A 20,229-nucleotide genomic window follows, 5' to 3' on the forward strand; every position below is an offset into this window, starting at 1 on the left:
AACATTCATCTACTTGTAATCCAATAGATGTTGTGTTATGTGAATGGTCTTGGCCACTAAGTGTCAAGTAGTTCAATTCGTATTCAAATCATCATACATGAGAAATTACGACCCATTGCTGTGTATATATGCTCTCTTCATCTTATAAATTACTTCCGTTTTACAATAATTAGTGCTTTGATAATACGAAGTATTGAACTTGAAATTGTGTTTTGTGTCTACATTTATGATAATACGAATTAGGATCATACTCTCTTCCATGATGGCTTGTTGTTGTGTTCTTCCGAAATGCACCTGTCCATTTATACTGTACGTTGAGTGCGGCTTTATAGTTTTGAAACAACATTAACAGGGTTTTGAAGCAAGCTTCAGCCATTGAGAATGATGTATAGCTTTATATTTTGGGGAAATAACAGGATTTGGTGATTGTAGATTATAAATCTGGTTGATTATATTGATCATGGGCCTTGGCATGTTGCATTGTCACGATTGAGGTTGGTGACCGCCACGTTTATTTGTCAAACCTGTGAGTGAAATCCAACTTGTTTAAAGCTGATACCAACTCTTGCTTTCATTTGTGCTGCTACTTCTGATAGCAATCCTCTGATTCCGCTCTTAGAAGTTCTAACTTCTATTTCATTTTACTTCTGCTTGATTCATGATGCTTCTCCTGAAGTAAGGTGCAACATGTTTGAGAATTTGTGATGATTGTAGGAATTAAAATGCATATAAGTGGATATAAGCAACGTGTGTTCAATCTAGTACTTCATATTTGTATTTGGTCTGTAGATGTGTATGAATTTGTATTGGTTATTGGAACACATTTTTGATAGATTTTCAACTTTTCCCTTGTATATAAATATATTGGTGATGTAACGACAATGGTAAACCTGCAATGGTCCGATTGGGTTTGGTATTAATGTAAGGCATATTGGTAGTTTGGTACTAATATAAACTAAGCACAACTTGGTATCATTAAACGTTCGTTATTAGTGTTAGTGATAATTCAAGCTATTATAAATCGAGATTAGTCCAACTATCCTAATCATTTTGTTTAACTATAAGATTATGTCACATTGCTGTATATTCCATATTGAGGGATTAAATCATTTGATAATTAATTTCAGGACTCTGCTATCTTGAAAATCCAAAGTTGCACTTAAAAGACAATTGAAGGAGGGTATTGTTGAAGACTGTTATTGTAACTTTTTGACCACAATAGCTCTATCATCTTAACCTTTGGATGAATTTGATCTATCATTGGATATGTGATGAAATTGATTCACATTTCTAGACATATCCACGTCATTTTTTTTGGATTTTATATACTTCTACTTTAGCCTAAGAAATGAGAAAATTGACCACAATGACATCACGAGGTGGAATCTCTAGTGAAATCTCCGACCTCCAGTTTCAATAATGTCATTTAATGCACCCTATACAATAGGTTGTGTTATAGATTAATTTTCAAATAAGTGGTGCTATTCTATGCACCTTGTTAATAGGTGGTGTTATTGTGACCAATTTTCCCTAAAATTAGTTTGATGTGATAGGATTCATAGGAATATTTATTTAATTATTTTTATTTTATTTTTTTGGGCATGTCACTTGAAAAGTTGTCCAAATTTGATTGATTCAACCCCACTTTCTAACTCACTATCTTAAATTCCTCTTTAATTTGATTGTGTTAGGCAATTTCAGTTTGTCCTACCAAGTTGGGATAATGATTCTTAGTTTCTTACTAATTAAATCTTCAATTTATACCACTCTGAACTTAACTCTATCCTTGAACGATATATAAATAGAGAACATAATATATGTATCTTATAATCTAACACTTTGCATCTTCTAAATAAGAGGGTTTTTTTCCCCTTATGATCACTTTATGTGTATCTTATAATCTTCTGATTTTAGGTGAAGAAAACAAGTTTGACATTCTATATCTGAACCAAAAGACTTCTCATCTGAATTTGATTTGGCCCGTGTCCAAATCAAACAGCCCGACTGTGCCGTACCCACCACCCAGTTAGGGTCCGCAAGATTCTTACCCGCCCCAATCTTCCAACGGCACAAAAAGTACATTTATCAATGAAACATTTTTATTATAGTTCCACTTCCAAACTACTTTATTTTACTCTCATTTGTAAATTGTAACAATCAACTGATAAACAGTTTTGCAGGTTAGAAAATTTGAATAGGAACATGCTAAAAAACAAAAAGTGGCAAATTCAAAAGATAGATTAAGAAATCAAAGATGCTCCCATTATCAATTTCATCTCCTTTACTCTCCTAAAAACTTCATTGAACCACCAAACACACTTCATAAATCATAATTACATGCCACCATTTCCTAATTATGTTGCTAATTCACATTATTATTAACTCTTTTGCTTAATTTTTACTCTTTCTTCAAAATCATTCCTTTTCATACTTCAATCTTAGCACAGTACCCCAGTTCAAATCTTCAACTAAAGCTTGTATTTAAGCAATACCCAAGAAATGGTAAAAGGGTCAAGCTCAAAAGCCATGGATAAGTCTAAAAAGCAAAAGGGCACAAGTTCGAACCCTACCAACGACGTAAAAATTGAGACATTTGTTCCAAAGAGAGATCATGACCCAAGAGATTTAAGATCTTGGGCTAAAAGAACTGGGTTTGTCTCACTTTTCTCTGGTGAATCAACTGCTTCAACTTCAAATACTAGGAATAATTTAAGGAATGAAAGAGTTGGGAATGATTCCATTGAGGAGAGAGAAAATGATGGTAATAGAAAAAGAGGGGAAACAGATGCTGAAATTCAGCCACTTGGTAATGGAATCCAAAGGAATAGGAATGGGAATGGGAATGAGGAAAGGAGGGAATTCAATGAGAATACAGATGTTTTGGGGTCTATAAATGAGGAAAGGAGAGTTGGGGTGGATGAGAATGGTAATAATGGAGGTGGGAATGAATTTCATGAAGGTCAAAATATGGAGTTTAATGGTGAAAATGAAGGGGGTTTGTATGGGAAGTCCCCTAATTTAGAAGACCCAATTTTGAGAAGACAGCCTAAGGTTTTTAAAGTTAAAAGTGGGATTTTGGATAATCCTGGTTTTGGTGAGTATGTTTTATTTATTGTTATTTGTTTTATAAGTTTATAATTTTGCCTAGTTGCTTCATACTTAAAAGCTATTGCTCCATATTTATGATTTTATAAATAAATATATAAAGAACTTGAATAATCATGCATGATTCTTGCAATGAATTGGAATATGACGATATTGAGTATTGGTGATGATAGGGATGATAGTAAGATAAAATGACTTGTTACTTGTTGATAAGAGATGATAATAAGATAAAATGACTTGTTAATTGTTGATAAGAGATGCTAGACCTGAGGCATAATGTTCTGTTGAAAATTTGTTATCTTTAGAATGAAAATGTTGTTTAATTGGAGCTTCAATTAGCATTGGGCAGCTTTTTCGTGTTAGACGAATGGTTTGGATGAGATGAAAAGTCACACGGTCCTTGAATCCATACATAAAATAAGATTACCCATGTTCTGTTCTATCAGTTTTAATATCCAAGGTTTTAAGCATGAAACACTAAATCTATTGAGTTAGCCAGCAAGGTGCCTTTCATATTTTCATATAATCATCGTCGTTGTCTTGTAATTTTCTTCTTGTGAGATTACTATCTTGTTTGTGTAGACTGTGACTCATATTTGGTTCTTTGTATGGCAGTTCCAGTAATCTATTATGGTTTCCAGCATTATTTCTCAATTGCTGGTTCACTTGTTTTAATACCTCTTATAATGGTACCAGCAATGGGCGGAACTGATGTAAGTATCTTGTTGCTTTTGTCTAAAATTATTACACCGTATTTTGTTTATAAAGCAAGACGAGTGTACTGATATGATGAAATTTGTATCTGAAATCAATTTGTTCTTCCATGTCTCAGAAAGATACAGCAAATGTAGTGTCCACAGTGTTGCTGGTGTCTGGCATCACAACGCTGCTGCATTCATTCCTTGGGACTCGTCTTCCTTTGGTACAGGGAGGCTCATTTGTATATTTGGCTCCAGCACTAGTTATTATGAACTCTGAGGAGTTTCGCAATCTTACACAGCATGTAAGTTTTGTTTTGATTTTCTTTATTTTTATTTTTTTTGTACTTCATATGTTTTAAGCTGTAGACTAGTAGAGATAGGCAGATATCAATATATCAGTGTCTTCACTCCTTAAAACACAATTAGTGTAGGATTAAAATGAAATTTGATTGTATCTTGAGAAATATTCAGTATTGTTTAACAGAATTGTTAGGGATATAACGACATCCAACTCATTCCATGTAATATAGCTTATGAGTGTTTACCTGTCTGCCTCTTTAATAAGTGATCTAAGTCAACTTACTGGTTTCCATGAGATGAATTCAGTAACACAGAGTCCTGCTGCTACTCTTCATTTATTAATGTTATTGCCATTCCAATGACGTATTTTTCTATTTTATACCATTTAATGAAATACAGAAATTCAGGTACATAATGAGAGAACTACAAGGGGCTATTATGATTGGGTCACTTTTTCAGTGCATGTTGGGATTTAGTGGTCTTATGTCTTTGCTATTAAGGTATGTTAAAGGTTCAATTCGAAGAATAACTTTTGAAAAGTCTCATAGCCTACCTTATCTCTAGATAATATTTTTATTTTAAGTTTACATCAGTGTTCATTTGAATGTTTCTACTGCAGGTTGATTAACCCGGTTGTGGTTGCACCAACAATGGCCGCTGTAGGTTTAGCATTTTTCAGCTACGGGTTTCCTCAAGCTGGCAGTTGTGTTGAAATAAGCATACCCCTAATAGTGTTGCTTCTTTTCTTTACCTTGGTGAGCCGTCTTATTGCTATAAGTGGTTGTTGTTTGCTAAACTGAAATCTGATTCACATCCATGGTGACATGAGTTATCCATAAATGTAAAAACTTCAATGATTATTCAAGATTTTGAAAGCTATTTGATTTTTGTTTCCCCTGATTTTCAGTACATTCGGGGAGTATTTATATCAGGCCATCGAATTTTCCAAATTTATGCGGTATGTATGTCAATTTCCTGTCTAGATTTTCTGGTAAGCTGCATGTTACTGCAGTCTTTCCATAATAACTTCCATAATTTTGAATTTATGCAATCATAGTACTGAGATAATCTTCCTATTTATATTGTGGGGCATTGGTCTGAGCTCTGATTCTTTTGTTAAGTTGTATTCTTTCCTATTTTACAAGGCAGATTGATTGGCTACTAATACTTAAGCTAACTCTGCTTTTTCCTTCATTTAAAACAAGGATGATATACCAAAATGAGCTCTTTGGAATTTCTTAATCATTCTAATTTAGTAAATTTTATTAATTGAAACATATACTTCGTATAGAAATTGAGGGGCAGGAAATTTTCTGCAAATTTAGCTGGCTTTTATTTAGTTATTTTACTGACCTGTGTCTGTAAACATTTGCAGGTGCCGCTTAGTATTATGATTGTATGGACATATGCTCTCTTTCTGACAGTTGGGGGAGCCTATAACTTCAAGGGTTGCAGCCCCAACATCCCAAGTTCGAACATACTGGTTGATGCATGCATAAAGCACGCATATACCATGAAGCACTGCCGTACAGATGTTTCAGATGCATGGAGTACTTCTGCTTGGGTCCGGATTCCATACCCATTGCAATGGGGCATCCCTATCTTCCGCTTCAGGACCTCTATAATTATGATCATCGTATCACTCGTTTCATCAGTAGATTCGGTAGGTACCCTTTCTTCTAGGATGGTATTGCTCATAGATGTCCAAATTAAAAAGAAAAGAAAGCTTCTTACATCAAGGAAATCTATTTCTAATGATAATTGATTATGTGCTCCAACTTTGCATTTATCAAAATTTACTTTAATGTGGAGTTCTTTAGTAGTTTACCACTTGAACTGTGAATCATATTGTTTTCTGGTACCATTTTAATCACGTGATGAATTTTTAGTACTCATTGAAGATACATGTAACGAGCAGGTTGCAACATATTATTCTGCATCATTAAAAGTCAATTCAAAGCCTCCAACCCCAGGAATTGTGACTAGGGGAATTGGGATGGAAGGTTTTTGCAGTTTACTGGCTGGACTATGGGGTACCGGAACTGGATCAACAACTTTAACTGAGAATGTGCATACAATCAGCATAACTGAGGTAGCAAATCGAAAGGGTGTACAGCTTGGTGCTGTTCTTTTAATTTTGTTATCTTTTATAGGTAAAATACATCTTGCCACACAGATTCAAGACAATTCCAGTTAAATATTTCTTGTTTTGTTATAATTTTGTGCACCACTTAGTAATGTATATCAATATGTTTTTTGACTGCAGGAAAAGTAGGTGGTATCCTTGCTTCCATTCCACTAGCACTTGCTGCATCTGTGTTGTGCTTCATTTGGGCCCTCACTGTAGCTCTCGGTCTCCTAAATTTGCAATTTACTCAAGCATCTAGTGTCCGAAACATGGGAATAGTCGGTGTTTCCTTGTTTCTTGGATTGTCCATCCCTGCATACTTCCAGCAATTTCAACCTGAGATAAACCTGATTCTTCCCAGTTATCTAATTCCATATGCAGCAGCATCAAACGGGCCAATTCACACTGGCAATAAACAAGTAAGTAGTGCTTTTATGATACAAGGAAACTGGCAATTCATAGATAATTAGTCGAGAAAAGATTTTATGTGGAGTGTTATATCTGTACAGTAATTGAATTTATTGTTTGTGCCTTGTAATGCCTGAACTTGGTCTGGAATAACACTTTAAATAGCTTACCATGTCTCGAATCACTGTTTGTTATCACCTCATGTGAGTGTCCCTTCTTTCCAGCAGTCCAAATGAAGCTGAACTTAAGAATTTTAGACACATACATCAAAAGCATATGAAGAAGTTAGTTTATGTTTTTATTATAGGCACTCTCGTTCATATTGGTTTTTCTTGCCTTTCCATATCTTTTTACCCTGATTTTCTTGGAGCTGATTTCTTGTTTCTCTTATATGTACCAGTTTGATTTTGCCATGAATGCTCTCTTGTCTATGAACATGGTGGTGAGCTTCTTGATTGCTTTTGTTCTAGACAACACCGTTCCTGGCACCAAGCAAGAACGAGGGGTATATAAGTGGTCAACTTCTGAAGATTTGGCAACAGATGCTTCTTCCCAAGCCAGTTACAAGTTTCCTAGTGGAGTTAGTCGTGCTTGTTGCTGGGCAAAGTGTCTAGGTGTATAACCTCAGCAGTTGGTTCGTGCTGCTTCTTTGGGCTTTTGCTTCTTTTTGGCCGTCTCTTGAACTTTTGGGTCTCGTGGTATGGCTCAACTGGGTGAAGGGTTTCCTACAATTAATTCACCCGATTTTGGGATTATTGATCTAGAGCTTAAATAGAGTTAAGGAAATTGCACAAGCATACTAGTTCATTATAGGAAACAAATGAAAAGTCTATGTATTGACATAATATAAAGTGTATGTCACATGCCTTGCAAGTTACAAGAGTAGAGTGTGAAGTAGGAAGTGTGAATTAATTTAAAGAGAAAGTTGAGTTTATTCAGCAAGATTGTAACTCAGAAATCAATGAAAAAGGAAAAAAAAAAAAAACTTCTACTTGCATTCTTCTTTCCAATTTTGATCCATTTGAAAAGAATTATTATGTCTGTTATGCTTCTTCTTCTTCAGCAGTCTATCAAATACTAATCATTTCTTTTTACAAGCTAGTTATTTCTGTATCAGGGTTCACAATTTTCATCCAAGAAGGGGTAGTCAGTGTAACCCAATATAGGATCATGGGTATAGAATGTAGCAGCATCATATGCATTCAATGGAGCATCAATCTCAAACCGACGAACCAAATCAGGGTTTGAAAGGAAAAACCGGGCATAAGCAATCAGATCAGCATCATCATCAGCAATGGCTTTCATCCCTAGCTCTTTGTCGAATCCTCCGCTGATCATGAAGGTTCCCTGGTATGCTCTCCGGAATTCTTTCAGCTGCTCAGCTTCTTTCTCACCAATGCCATGGGTAAGCGTTCCTGCTTGAATTTGCAAGTAAGAAAGTTTAAGTCCTATTTCTTCTTGCCGTCTGTTAAGTCTCTCCAGCACTGCTAAGCCTAAAGCAAGTGTGTCAGAATCATGGGCGTCGTGGGTGTACATTGTTGGTGATATTTTCACGCCGATTCTCTCAATCCCAATGGCTTCAACTACAGCATCCAGAATCTGCATCAAGAATCTGCATCGATTTTCAAGGGATCCGCCATACTGATCTGTCCTATCATTGACTCCATCCTTTAAGAACTGGTCAATGAGGAAGCCATAGGCTGCATGAAACTCAACCCCGTCGAAACCTGCTTTAATGGAATTAATGGCTGCTTGACGGTATTGATCAATGATCTCTGGTATCTCTGAAGAAGTTAAAGCTCTGGGATTTGAAAAATCTGATGGTGATCCATTAGGCAGTATCACTTTCCATCTGCTTGATATAGGTTTGTTTGTTGAAGATATTGGTGCTACACCTCCGGGTTGATATGCTGTACCACAAGAAATGAAGAGCTCACCAGGTTGGTATGAAAATTCTGATTTTATTTTTAACATTTTAATGGCTTGAACTGAAAATGATCTCGGATATTAATTCTGTAAGATGCTTCATAAAAACTACTCCGTATCTTAAGTTACTTTGTTTGAGAAGTGATGAAAAACAAATTAGGTGAAGAACAATGAATTTAAATGTACCAAGGTGTGAGGCGCGCCCAACATGCCACAACTGACAGAAGATGTAAGCCCCTTTGGCATGAACGGCATCAGTAATTTTCTTCCATGCCTCGACTTGCTCCTCCTGGTAAATCCCTGGGCAGTGAGGATACCTGCAAAATTGACTCTTCTCCATTAATAAAAAGTCTATGATCAACTTTTGGGAAAATAGAGACAGGAAAGTCTTTAAGGTACATGAAGAGATTTGAAAATGATAATTGTCAATTAAAAGGAGTAAAAGGAGAAGTTACCCATGAGCAGTAGGAGAGATGAAAGTGCCTTCAGAAATGAGAAGCCCGCCATTAGTAGCACGCTGAGAGTAATACTCAACCATGGCATCATTAGGGATGCCATTCAATGCCCTACAACGAGTCATAGCCGCCATAACAACTCTGTGAGATAGGCGTAGCTCCACCTCCTTCCCCATCCTGTATGCACTCAGTAGATCATGCTTCCTCATCACCTCTTCCTTTCCTGTTTCTTCCTTGGTGTTCATCTTTAATCTATCTTTTCGTCAATGATGAGGCTGCCGTCTATTAATCTATTATCATACAGCATATAAAACAGCATAAAAACAAGCTTCTTTGTCTTCTTCAGGTGGTTAGTAACATCATAAGTCTTATAAAGAAAGAAATAATGATAAAACTCTTCTTTAAGCTCAGTCTTTGACTTTGAACAATAAGAAAATATATTCTATTGTCAAAGTGCCAATCATACTTGTAACTTGTGAGCACTCTTTCATAGTGATATTAGATAATTACCTCCTACGTCATTAGTGATGCCAAGTGCTAACTAATTCACATTCTATGATTAGCTTGTCATGTATAGGGATTTAATCTACTATTCAGATCAAGATTTCATAACAAAATATTAAGTCAATGTTGGTGTGAATTATGAAAAAATTATTTACCACTACTACTATTATGCCAATTATGATAATATTTGGTTGAATTTAAAAGCTCATATTTTAAGGAGACTAAACTATTATCTTCTGTTTTCAGAAAAAAAAAAAAAAAAAAAAAAAAAAAAAAAAAAAAAAAAAAAAAACTATTATCTTCTACTGTTATTGGTATATTGGTATTTGGTCTTAAAGGGACTTGTTATATTGTTGAGGGATGTATGCCATGTTGTCCTAGTTCTGTTAGACTGTTGCAAGTTCGAAAATCAGTCTTCCAAGTTGAATATGGTTAATGTGTATAGAGCTTAGAAAGCCAAATGGACTGAAGTTTCCAATGGAAACTTGGAAAGGGAATCACCCTTTCACAGCCTCTCATATAATGTTGGGGTGACTATTTAAAAATTGAAAGGTGGCTTTTTGTCATATTTTTAGATTTCCTGTTATCTTTTCTTGATGATGTTTTTATAACTTTGACAGAATCTCAGATCTCCAACCATTTTAGCTACTGCTGTGTGTAAAAAGCATGCAAGTTGTGATTTTAAAGAAGTAAATAAAATAGCAACTTTTTTAACTTCACTAAAACGAAAGTTAAGGTCTAAGATTTTAGGTGAGAGAGGTACATAAGAGATGAAATTCTATGTTAGAGTTAGAACAGGAAATCGAGAGCATTTTCATTTAAACTTATAGGCTTGTAACTGAGAATTCTGTAAGGAAACATTCACTTGTATTCTCAAGAAAAGGTTAATCTGTTACACTTCTTAGTTCTTACTAATCAAACCTTATTTAAAAGCTAGTTTTCTTAATCTCAAGGATGAGAGCTTTCATCCAAGAAGGGGTAATCAGTGTAACCCACTACAGGATCATGGCTATAGAATGTAGCAGAATCATACTCATTTAATGGTGCATTAATCTCAAACCTGTGGACCAAATCAGGGTTCGAGAGGAACAGCCGGGCATAAGCAATCAGATCAGCATCACCTTCAGCAATGGCCTTCATCCCCAGCTCTTTGTTGAATCCTCCACTAATCATGAAGGTTCCTTGGTATGCTCTCCTGAGTTTTCTCAGCAGCTCGGCTTCTTTCTCTGTAATCCCATGTGTAAAAGTTCCTGCTTGAATTTGCAGGTAACAGAATTTAAGCCCCTGCTCTTCCTGCAGCTTGTTAAGTCTCTCTACCACTGCTAAGCCGAGGCCTAGCTGATCAGAATCGTGGGCTTCTTGGTGGTACAATGTAGGGGATATCTTCACCCCGATTCTTTCTATTCCAATGGCTTTGATCACAGCATCGAGAATCTGCATCAGGAATCTGCATCGATTCTCAAGGGACCCTCCGTATTCATCTGTCCTGTCATTGATCCCATCCTTCAAGAACTGGTCAATGAGGTATCCGTAGGCTCCATGAATTTCAACTCCATCGAATCCTGCTCGAATAGAATTTATGGCTGCTTGACGGTAGTGTTCAATGATCTGTGGGATCTCTGAAGTCGTTAAAGCTCGAGGGCTTGAATAATCAGAAAATGATCCGTCAGGCAATATAATTTTCCACCTGGTTGGTATAGTCTTGTTTGTTGAAGATATGGGCGGTCCACCGTCTGGTTGGTATACTATATCACCAGAAAATATCATCAGGTACTCTCATTTCACGTTATGAATTTGTTGTTTTAGTGTCCGAGTATAAATAAATGAAGATAAGTGAATGTTAATGTACCATGGTGCGAGGCACGGCCTACATGCCACAATTGACAGAACATATAGGCGCCTTTGGCATGAACAACATCAGTAACTCTCTTCCAGGCCTCCACTTGTTCCTCCAGGTAAATTCCTGGGCAGTGAGGATAACTGCAGAAATTAGCTCTTCTACATTAACATTCATCGTCTCTTATTACAGGGTTTTTTTGTTAAAATGCTGAATCTTATGATAATATTATATAAGATCAGAGAAAGTCAATTTACCCATGAGCAGTGGGAGAGATGAAAGTGCCTTCAGAAATGAGAAGGCCACCATTGGTAGCGCGCTGTGAGTAATACTGAACCATGGCTTCATTAGGAATACCATGTAATGCCCGACAGCGAGTCATAGGCGCCATAACCACTCGGTGAGATAGACGTAGCTCCACCACTTTCCCGATCTTATATGCCCTCAATAGATGATCAGATTGATCATTCCCCTGCAGTTCAACCCCTACTGCTGCTGCTTTCTTCCCCTTCACTCTTGGTGGTTTTAGTGTAGTAAGTTTGTTGTTTACAAGAACAACAGGAAGACAAATCCCTAATGACTACTAGTGAATACTGTCAATCTGTCATACTTCAGGTTTCCCATACTAGTTTTGGATCTTTAGTGCTATCTTTTAATTATTTGTGGTACATACAAGTTCATTTTAACTCTGTCCTGATCATGCGTGATTTAAAGCTGATGACATGAGACAAAAAAAAACTAGATTATTATGCAAGTGGACAGTTGAGTATGTGGTGCAAACAAGTACTTACTACGGAGTACTTAGTTATCCCATCAAACAATGCATAACTTTAACCATTAAAAACATTTACTCATCAAAGTTGTAAAAAGTTTACATATTTTGAAGGCTAATATTAGTCTATTGGATTTATTTTTTTTTTTAAAAAAGTTTGTTCAAGTATAAATTATGAAATATAAAAGTAGTGTATGTAAATAAATAGTGCAAAAGTAAAAAAATAAATAAATAAAAATAATTAATAAAAAAAAAAAAAAAAAAAAAAAAAAAGACTGGGCCTTACCTAGCATGCTCTGATCTCATGAATTTAAGAGTGCTATTGAGCTAAATGTAACCTTTCCAATCAGGATTATGTTGCACATATCATCAAAAGATGGTCTTAACCTATTTGTTACTTTAAACTAGATAGACTTGAATAAAAAAAATAAAAAAAAAATAAAAAAAAAGAGTTAAGACAAATTTATTTACAAACTAGGAATAGTAACCTCATTTCAGGGTGAAGTAATGTGTAGAATTTAGCTAGACCTCACCAATAATGAGCTACTGCATTCTCATATCTCACAGAGAAGGTAGTCACAGACTCACAGTACTTGGCGACAACGCCGACAAGTACTAAATTCTCATCCTTCATCTTTGTAACCCCCTATGAGTCCTTGTGTCAAGAACTTTTCAAGTGATTCATGAGAAGATCAGATTAGCAGACAATCTTGGCTGTTTTTCCCTTGATGATCAAGTATATTTTCAACATTAATCTTTAGGGTATGAACAGAGAATATTGTAATACACAACATTTCAAATTTCTTTAACATTTTTACAATCACAAAGTGAAAGAAGTACAACAAGACAGAGAGAAGTTATACATTCCCATTCTATTCTTGTACTCTTAAGATATAATGAAGCAAATGCCCTTCTAAAATATCTTATACACACACATATGCGGAACACTGAGGGAAAACTTATCGCCATCACCTGAATAATCCATATTTTCGTGTAGATAGAAAAACTTACCTGTGAAAGGAAAAAAAAAATAGAGAAGGTATAACTAGAACATTGTGAATTTTATAAATATTTATAAAAATAAGATCTTCCTCTGTCAATAAATAATAGGCCACATTGCATTTTTATATGGGATATACTAAAGTAAGATATTTAACTAGCCTATATTAGCTCTAATGATACCTTTGACTAAAAACTGTAATGAAATATTATGGTAGGAAATTAGGGATGTATAAACTAACTATAGAGAAAAATACTTTCAGATATTTCTATTCTGTTCTTTAAAAATGACCTCTAATCAAATGTGGCCTACTAAATAGAGATTGAGATATTAGTACTGTTAGTGTATTAGGATGTGTTATTACGCCAATCTTGGATGAGAAAACGAAGATTGTTGTTAGGAACGAGATGTCTGTGCTTTAGCTTCTGGTTGGTCACAGGAGAATTATGGTGCCCCTGTTGCACCCATTCTTCTATGGCTTCTAGCTCATATGAGTATCCATCTGCTGCTATATGTGGATTGTCCATTACCACCTGAATTAAATTCATTGCACGTACATTATACAAAACTATCTTTACTCGGACAGCAAGTATAGGAAGTCGTGTATGCAAGGAGTTAAGGTCGCTAACCTGAAGTAAGGGGCACAAGAAATTGGAAGGAACTTGACTCCACTCCTCGCCAGAGGATGTACCATCTTCACTTCCCACATGATATTCTCGTTTAGTTATCACATCATCAGCCTTTTTCTTTAGTCCATTCAACTCTTTAGTCACTGAAGACATAATATCTCCTGCACTAGGCACTGAGTTTATGGACCTACATTTCATTGCTAGCTTCACAACCTCCTCTACCAAATCCAAAGGCCAATCACCTGCATTTTCATCCAAGGCTTTGAGGATGACCTGACTATTGTCAATCATCATAGCCTCGTGATCAAGCCTAGCCCAGTTTCTTCCTGTAAGAAGCTGAAGCAACAAGTCTCCTAAAGCAACCACATCTGATTGCATATCAGACTCATGACACTCATCAGGGCTTGGTCTGAGTTCAAATGAATGGAGCTTGGCCACAAAATTACGGTCCAGGAAGATGGTGGATGGATTAAGCTCACTACATACTATGGGCATGGGTTTCGCGAGGTGAAGGAATCTCAATCCCAAACTGACTTCGGCTGCAATTTGGATCCTTTGGTGCCATTGAAGTGCCCTGCCTTTTGTCCTTGAGAATATGATGTCTCTGAGGCATCCGTTTTGCATGTACTCAAAAACTAAGCACTTGAGCTCTGAGCAGTAGCCGATAAATGCTGTGACTTGGGCATGCCGGATGTTTGCAAGGAGATTCACCTGCTTCAAAGTTCGATTTAGATACGAGAGCTAAACAAAAATACAGGCACTGGCAAATAAAAGGATATGTGGGTGTTTTACCTTTGCTTGGAAAAACTCCTGAAACATATGATCATTGGAATCGAGCACCTTCACTACAACAGACAGGCGATTGATCCTGCCTTTGTACACATTAGTCCAATTTCGTCCATATGTCAATCTCCTGTATGTAGCAAGGTTATCAGTAGCTAATCTGATCTCATCTGCACTGAACTCCCTGTGGCTGCAGCTGACCTGATCACCCATCCTATTAGCCGAGCCAATAGCATCCTTTTCTTTGCAAAACTCGATCCTCCTTTGGAACACATCTCTCTGCTTTCTCAACTCCTCGATTTCTCTCACTAGCTCAGTTCTTTTATTGGCTATATTCTCTAGCTTAATCTCAGCTTCCCGCTTAGCAATTGAGGAAACTTGGAGTTTGCTAGACAGCTCAGATTGGAACTCGACTAATGAGCTTAATCTGTCCTTGCTCTCTTGCACATCAGCTTGGATTTCATGAATCTGCTCTTTGGTGTTGTCTATGTCTTTGGTTAGTTCAGTTCGCGTTGAGATCTCTTCTTCTATTTGAGCTTGGAGCTGCTCAGCCTGTACAAAATATCAGTGTTTGTATTCAGAAATATCTATCACAGGATATTAGGTGCATATCAGCTAGATATATCGAGAAATTCTAATTACCCGGTGATTGCACAAGCAAATAGCCCATGAAGCTTTGGCTTGTCTGTCGACTTCAGCCTTGGCTGCATTTTTATTCAACTCAATCATAGCGCGTGCTGCTTGTAAATCATTTTTCAGAGTTTCAACTCTCTCACCAGGACTCTGTAATAACAGAACATCACTACATCAGTTACAGTTTCAGGCCATTAAGATGATCAGGTACCAAAAACATAACAAACAGTACTAAAAATACTTCAGCACTTACAATATCAGCAATTTAGTGCACACAATTTGTTGTCATCTTTTTCCCCCTCAATAAGTCAATAGCATCTATTTTTATTTTTTGAATTGTCAATAGCATCCAATTCAATAGAATGGAATTTCAGTCAAGGATGACCTCTCTTTCTAAACTTTGACTTTTTTTATTTTCTTTGTTACAATCTAGAATGCATAGTATTTTTTTATAAAACGGAGGGAGTACTACTAACAAGAAGGTACATAATTGAGTAGATGCGAATCAAGGGTAAACGTGAATACTTGATAGTATAGTCAAGCTATACGGTATATAATTTTGCAAAATCGAAGGGTAAGATAAAAGGGATCCTAACCTTCATGAAAAACACTGAACTTTCTACCCATAAAAACATCAGACGACACCCAACCTTGAGTAGGTGCACGTCGAATCCCAACCTTCTCCGTTCAATTTTCAAATAAAAAAGAGCTCCATGTATGAAAATCTTCACACAGCACATAGGACTTCTTGCACCAATAAAACAAATCAACTTTATATCACCAATATTCAAATGCTTCAAAGTCAAAACATGAGTAGCATAAAAGGGGGCCACCCAAAAAAAAAAAAGGTGGTTGTTGGTACAACAAGACAACTAAAACCAAGGTATCATCTTTTATGCAACTACTAGCCCAAACCCAAACACTACGTCCATATTTGATATTTCTAACAAGAATATAACATAGAAGTTGGTACCTAAAACATACCTGTATACAATCAACAAACATGTCTTGCACATTTGTATTATTTTCCTCGGCATCATCTTTATCCTCGTCCTTTAAACTTGACTCTAACTCATGGAGATACTCCTCGATATCTTGTTCATATAATTCCCATTGATTAGTAACCGTCCTTGAAAGAGGGGAATCCGAATCCAAACTCGAACATCGTGATGAGGGGTATGTTGGGGAATTCACTTGTCCATGGGATAGCATTTTTCCTAACCAACCTTTAAAATTAGTTTTTTGCTTATATTTTGCCACAATTACCCCTTCCTCATCTTCCATGTACCCTTCATCATTTTCCTCCTTAAGCATTACCAATTTTCCTCTGCTTAGTATGAATAATTCACAGAAATCCGGCTTCGATCGATGAACGTAAAACGACCCGCTAATCGCGTTCTTTGATCTCCTATATAGTTTGATCAAGCCATTGAAAACAAAACCCACAAATTTAATCAATATATACTTTTAGAAAATAATTAAAATTTATTGAAATAAACAAAGAATTAGTATAAGATTACAATTAAACATACCCTGATGATGATCTCATAAATGTCATTCCCATAACAAGCTTAGTAATTTTCTTCTCTATGATTAAGTCAACCACCGTCTTTTGAATTGGTTCATCATGGTTATTAATATTATGCACCTCTGCATTTACCTGTTAAATAAAATTCATAGAATTTTAGCTTTGACTAGTATTCTAATTTCATGAGTTCTTGAAAATATTGCAATTAATTTGAAACGGGGCGAATATAAAATTGACAAAATTAAAAAAGGAGCTTACTTTTCCACAATAGGCAATGTATCTGGATAGGAGTTTGTCAGTTTTCTCTTGTTCACATTTCCTGAGAATCTGAATTTTATCATCACTTACAGAACTTGCAGGAAGCTTTCCAACTATAGAATAAAAAAAAAAAAAAAAAAAATACATCATCATAATTCATAAATTATGATCACATAGTATAATTAAACATACTACAAATAAAAATTAATAAACCCAAAAAATGACAAAAAAGGTGGAATTTGCTTACATGGGGTATCAACAAATTCAAAGGAAGAAGAATTATTGATGAAGAGAATAATAATGGAGATAGGATGATTAGAACCCCATTTTTTAATAACCCAATTTAAAGTCAAACAACCTTCTTCTTCTTGCATTTCATTACTTAAAGCCACATATATTTTCTCATGAAGGTGCATCGTGTTCGTGTTTGTTCTCGTGTTTAGTTGAGTATAGATAATAAAATTGATGAGAAGGGAGTGTGGTTTGTTAATAACCTAAACCCCATTTTTTTGAAATGGTGTGAGAATTGTAGTGTGAATGCTACGTGTTCGTACGTGAAGGTGATGGGAGAGGAGAGAGAAAATGAGAGGATTTGGATTGGGAGGTTTTGATTTTGAGGATCGAAATTTCTTAGGAAAGTGTTCTTTTATTAGGCTGGCTGACTTGTCTTCTTAAGGAGAAAGGTTTTTTTAAAAAAAAGGTTTAAGACTTTTTAGTCGTTTGATTCACCAATTTGGATGATTGGATCCTTAGTTCTTGTCAATTTTTGGGTTTTGTAATTAAGTTATGGATGGATGTGGCCGTTTTGTTGATTTGGCTTTGTTTTTGTCTTGTTGATGATTTTCGACATGTTATGATTCAGAACTTATAAATTTAAGCTTAAAAGATAGTAATGATAAAAGATTTTTGAACATAAAAATGAGTCTAGTCAATACAAACATTTTAAATCAACGCAGTAAATAATACGTAATTCTGATCAATTCACGTTTTGATGGGGACAAACCAATGCTAAATCGCCAACATTTAATTAATACACGAATGTGACATTGTTTAGGATTTTAAATAGAGTTATATGGTGTCATTGTTGGTTGAAGAATATAAAAGAATATCCATGGATTCCATGTATAGAACTGCATTTTAGAAGTCATGAGGAATTTGCTTGTAACTTATAAAACACCTCCCAAAGGACCCCAAGGGTTCGATTGTGACCTTCATCATAAGACAGCAGGCAAGAAAAGTTAGCACTTATAATGCTGTGGAAATTAGATTTATAATTTAGTATTATCTTTCCAAATTATTATACTCACATAACATAGTAACGAACTAACGACGGTGGCGGTGGTTGGGCCAAATGCCCAAATCTACATTTTTTCTCTATTTGGATTTTGGAGAAATAAATAATTTATTCCGAATAACAGTTGGCCACTTAGCCATAGAAATGAAGAGATATTTTTAAAATTTGGAGTTTTTATAAAGATTAGTTTTTACAACCATAAAAAAAATAATAATAATACTGCGACATCCGTTAGTTATTATTTGCAATTTTAGAATTTTTATATCTCACAAATAATGCCAAAAATTGCACATAATAATTAACAAAAGTAATAAATATATTAAAAGTTATGTAAAACATATATGTTGAGACAAACCTATCAAGATCCAATTATAGTTCTCCACTTCTCCTAACATATACGAGTAAATGAAGAACATGAAATTCAAAACATTGCAGTCAAGAGAAGAATACTTCGTATGAACAAACTCTTTCCCTCATTGACTAATGCGAGCAATAATAAAAGTAAGGGATAATTCAAGTGGTTAGATCTTCGAATCATATTCTCGTCACTTACCCTAATAGCTCTCTTAACACCAAAAACACTAGGTGGGCAATAATTGGGTGTTGGACTGTTGGAGGCTCTACTATCATCCAAAGGAGCAATTATAAAAGTCTTTGTTAACTTGGCCCAGGCCAGGCCCATGCTGAAGTAGAAGCTTAAAAGTATATTAAGATAACGAATAAATAATAAAAACGACAATATAATGACATTCAAAGGGGGTGTAGCTCATATGGTAGAGCGCTCGCTTCGCATGCGAGAGGCACGGGGTTCGATTCCCCGCACCTCCATGTTTTTTCAATGGGCTTAAACATTTTTAAAGCCAGATTCTCTACTCTGGACCGAAAATATTGGACCTTGGCCCAATTTAATAGTTGTTCAAATCCAACTATATTACCTGGGCTAATGTGTTTGCATAATTACATGAACCATGCTATTAAGGGTCTGTTCGGCAAAGGTAGGTGTAGATGCTGATTGTTAGCTTTTGAGCAGCTGTCAAGGTAGCTGTTTATAATATTATTTTTTTTTTTGGTGTTTAAAGAGCCACCAGGGCGGGGGTGAGAATCAATCCCAGGATCTCCTAGAATCGGGAGGGAAGCTCTAACCACTTAAGCTATCCCTCATTCGCAAGGTAGTTGTTCGTAATATGAATGTTTGGCAAAACTAGCTGTTGAAATTATTATTATTATTAGGGTAATGGTATATGTAGCCCTATGGGCTATATATAAGCATTAAATATACTATTGGAAATTGTATAAAATTAGGAATTCATGATAAAAACACGCGTAAATCAGTGTAAATAGTGTTTATATTTTTATGATTTCTTAACTTTTTAAGATTTTCAATCGTAAATTTAATGCTTATATGTAGCCTTAAGGGCTATGTATAGCATTTTCCTCATTATTATTATTATTATTATTATTAGTGGTAGTAGTAGTATGACATACAATAACAAATCAAAGAAACTTGTATACTTTTTTTTTCCTCCTTTTGATTCTCAAATAACATACGAAAGTATAAATTTAATTATGATTTTGAAAGAAGAAGATGGAGTAGATAGTTTACATAGCTAGGAAAATACAACATTATATAAAAAAAATAATCAGGTAGAAAAATATGGTAGAAAACCTGATATTGTAGTTGACTGGAAAACAAATACACTGAGTAAAAAAAAGATAGAACTTTTGTTTTTTTTTTTAAAAAAAAAAAAGAAAGATAATAAAACCAAAAAATAGGTTGAACGCTAGTTTATTTTTTTCAACGCTATCTTTTTCTAGCTTTTATTAACAGTTACCTAAAAGCTACCTCCACCTCTAACAGCTACTTAAATCACTACTTCACCAAACAGTAATAATTTTTATAGGTAGTGTTTGGAATAAGTTCAAAAGTTAACAGCTACCGCCGAACAGGCCCTAAATGTTCATGACACG

At 35.4% G+C, this 20,229-nt stretch overlaps 3 protein-coding genes, 1 long non-coding RNA gene and 1 other non-coding gene across 9 annotated transcripts; 3 read left to right on the forward strand and 2 right to left on the reverse strand.

Moving 5' to 3' along the window:
- Positions 1-2,156: 2,156 nt before the first annotated feature.
- Positions 2,157-7,611, forward strand: LOC110682085 (nucleobase-ascorbate transporter 11-like). Its single transcript, XM_021858321.1, has 10 exons — positions 2,157-3,094; positions 3,721-3,818; positions 3,938-4,108; positions 4,506-4,606; positions 4,726-4,861; positions 5,014-5,064; positions 5,482-5,769; positions 6,025-6,259; positions 6,373-6,653; positions 7,043-7,611. Exons 1-10 carry the CDS (start codon positions 2,500-2,502, stop codon positions 7,262-7,264), a joined length of 2,178 nt encoding a protein of 725 aa, XP_021714013.1. The 5' UTR covers positions 2,157-2,499; the 3' UTR covers positions 7,265-7,611.
- On the reverse strand, positions 7,450-12,314 carry LOC110682087 (12-oxophytodienoate reductase 7-like). Of its 5 annotated transcripts, none has more exons than XM_021858323.1 (4): positions 10,588-10,674; positions 9,024-9,313; positions 8,755-8,885; positions 7,450-8,552 (listed from the first exon to the last, which is right to left on the reverse strand). In XM_021858323.1, exons 2-4 carry the CDS (start codon positions 9,266-9,268, stop codon positions 7,756-7,758), a joined length of 1,173 nt encoding a protein of 390 aa, XP_021714015.1. In that variant the 5' UTR covers positions 9,269-9,313; positions 10,588-10,674; the 3' UTR covers positions 7,450-7,755. The 5 variants fall into 5 exon arrangements, with proteins under 5 accessions (XP_021714015.1, XP_021714016.1, XP_021714019.1 ...); XM_021858327.1 differs by lacking the exons at positions 7,450-8,552; positions 8,755-8,885 and adding exons at positions 11,377-11,507; positions 11,622-12,312 and having other exon boundaries at positions 9,159-9,313; positions 10,588-11,272; XM_021858324.1 differs by lacking the exon at positions 10,588-10,674 and having other exon boundaries at positions 9,024-10,477.
- Positions 8,494-10,882, forward strand: LOC110682090. Its single transcript, XR_002503375.1, has 3 exons — positions 8,494-8,582; positions 10,604-10,712; positions 10,794-10,882. It is a non-coding gene; the product is annotated as an uncharacterized LOC110682090 (long non-coding RNA).
- A 598-nt stretch (positions 12,315-12,912) lies between the features above and the next one.
- Positions 12,913-17,873, reverse strand: LOC110682091 (putative U-box domain-containing protein 50). The gene is made up of 9 exons (XM_021858329.1): positions 17,215-17,873; positions 16,968-17,080; positions 16,714-16,841; positions 16,166-16,589; positions 15,191-15,331; positions 14,558-15,100; positions 13,766-14,476; positions 13,501-13,669; positions 12,913-13,147 (listed from the first exon to the last, which is right to left on the reverse strand). Exons 1-9 carry the CDS (start codon positions 17,381-17,383, stop codon positions 13,050-13,052), a joined length of 2,496 nt encoding a protein of 831 aa, XP_021714021.1. The 5' UTR covers positions 17,384-17,873; the 3' UTR covers positions 12,913-13,049.
- A 1,143-nt stretch (positions 17,874-19,016) lies between these two features.
- On the forward strand, positions 19,017-19,089 carry TRNAA-CGC. The gene has a single exon. It is a non-coding gene; the product is annotated as a tRNA-Ala (tRNA).
- Positions 19,090-20,229: the final 1,140 nt, after the last annotated feature.

This window comes from Chenopodium quinoa, unplaced genomic scaffold (assembly GCF_001683475.1).
Source record: "Chenopodium quinoa cultivar QQ74 unplaced genomic scaffold, ASM168347v1, whole genome shotgun sequence".
Classification (NCBI taxonomy): Eukaryota; Viridiplantae; Streptophyta; class Magnoliopsida; order Caryophyllales; family Amaranthaceae; genus Chenopodium; species Chenopodium quinoa.

Excerpts from the sequence above, each read along its gene's own strand:
- LOC110682091 (XM_021858329.1), bottom strand. The coding sequence starts at position 17,383 with ATGCACCTTCATGAGAAAATATATGTGGCTTTAAGTAATGAAATGCAA. Across the intron at positions 16,842-16,967 it reads ACATTGCCTATTGTGGAAAA|GTAAATGCAGAGGTGCATAA; the intron begins GTAAGCTCCTTT and ends TTTATTTAACAG. Across the intron at positions 15,332-16,165 it reads TGTTTGTTGATTGTATACAG|AGTCCTGGTGAGAGAGTTGA; the intron begins GTATGTTTTAGG and ends CTGTTATTACAG.
- LOC110682085 (XM_021858321.1), top strand. The coding sequence starts at position 2,500 with ATGGTAAAAGGGTCAAGCTCAAAAGCCATGGATAAGTCTAAAAAGCAA. Across the intron at positions 4,862-5,013 it reads TGCTTCTTTTCTTTACCTTG|TACATTCGGGGAGTATTTAT; the intron begins GTGAGCCGTCTT and ends CCTGATTTTCAG. Across the intron at positions 5,065-5,481 it reads GAATTTTCCAAATTTATGCG|GTGCCGCTTAGTATTATGAT; the intron begins GTATGTATGTCA and ends AAACATTTGCAG.
- LOC110682087 (XM_021858323.1), bottom strand. The coding sequence starts at position 9,268 with ATGAACACCAAGGAAGAAACAGGAAAGGAAGAGGTGATGAGGAAGCAT. Across the intron at positions 8,886-9,023 it reads ATCTCTCCTACTGCTCATGG|GTATCCTCACTGCCCAGGGA; the intron begins GTAACTTCTCCT and ends TCAATTTTGCAG. Across the intron at positions 8,553-8,754 it reads TGGGCGCGCCTCACACCTTG|CATATCAACCCGGAGGTGTA; the intron begins GTACATTTAAAT and ends CTTGTGGTACAG.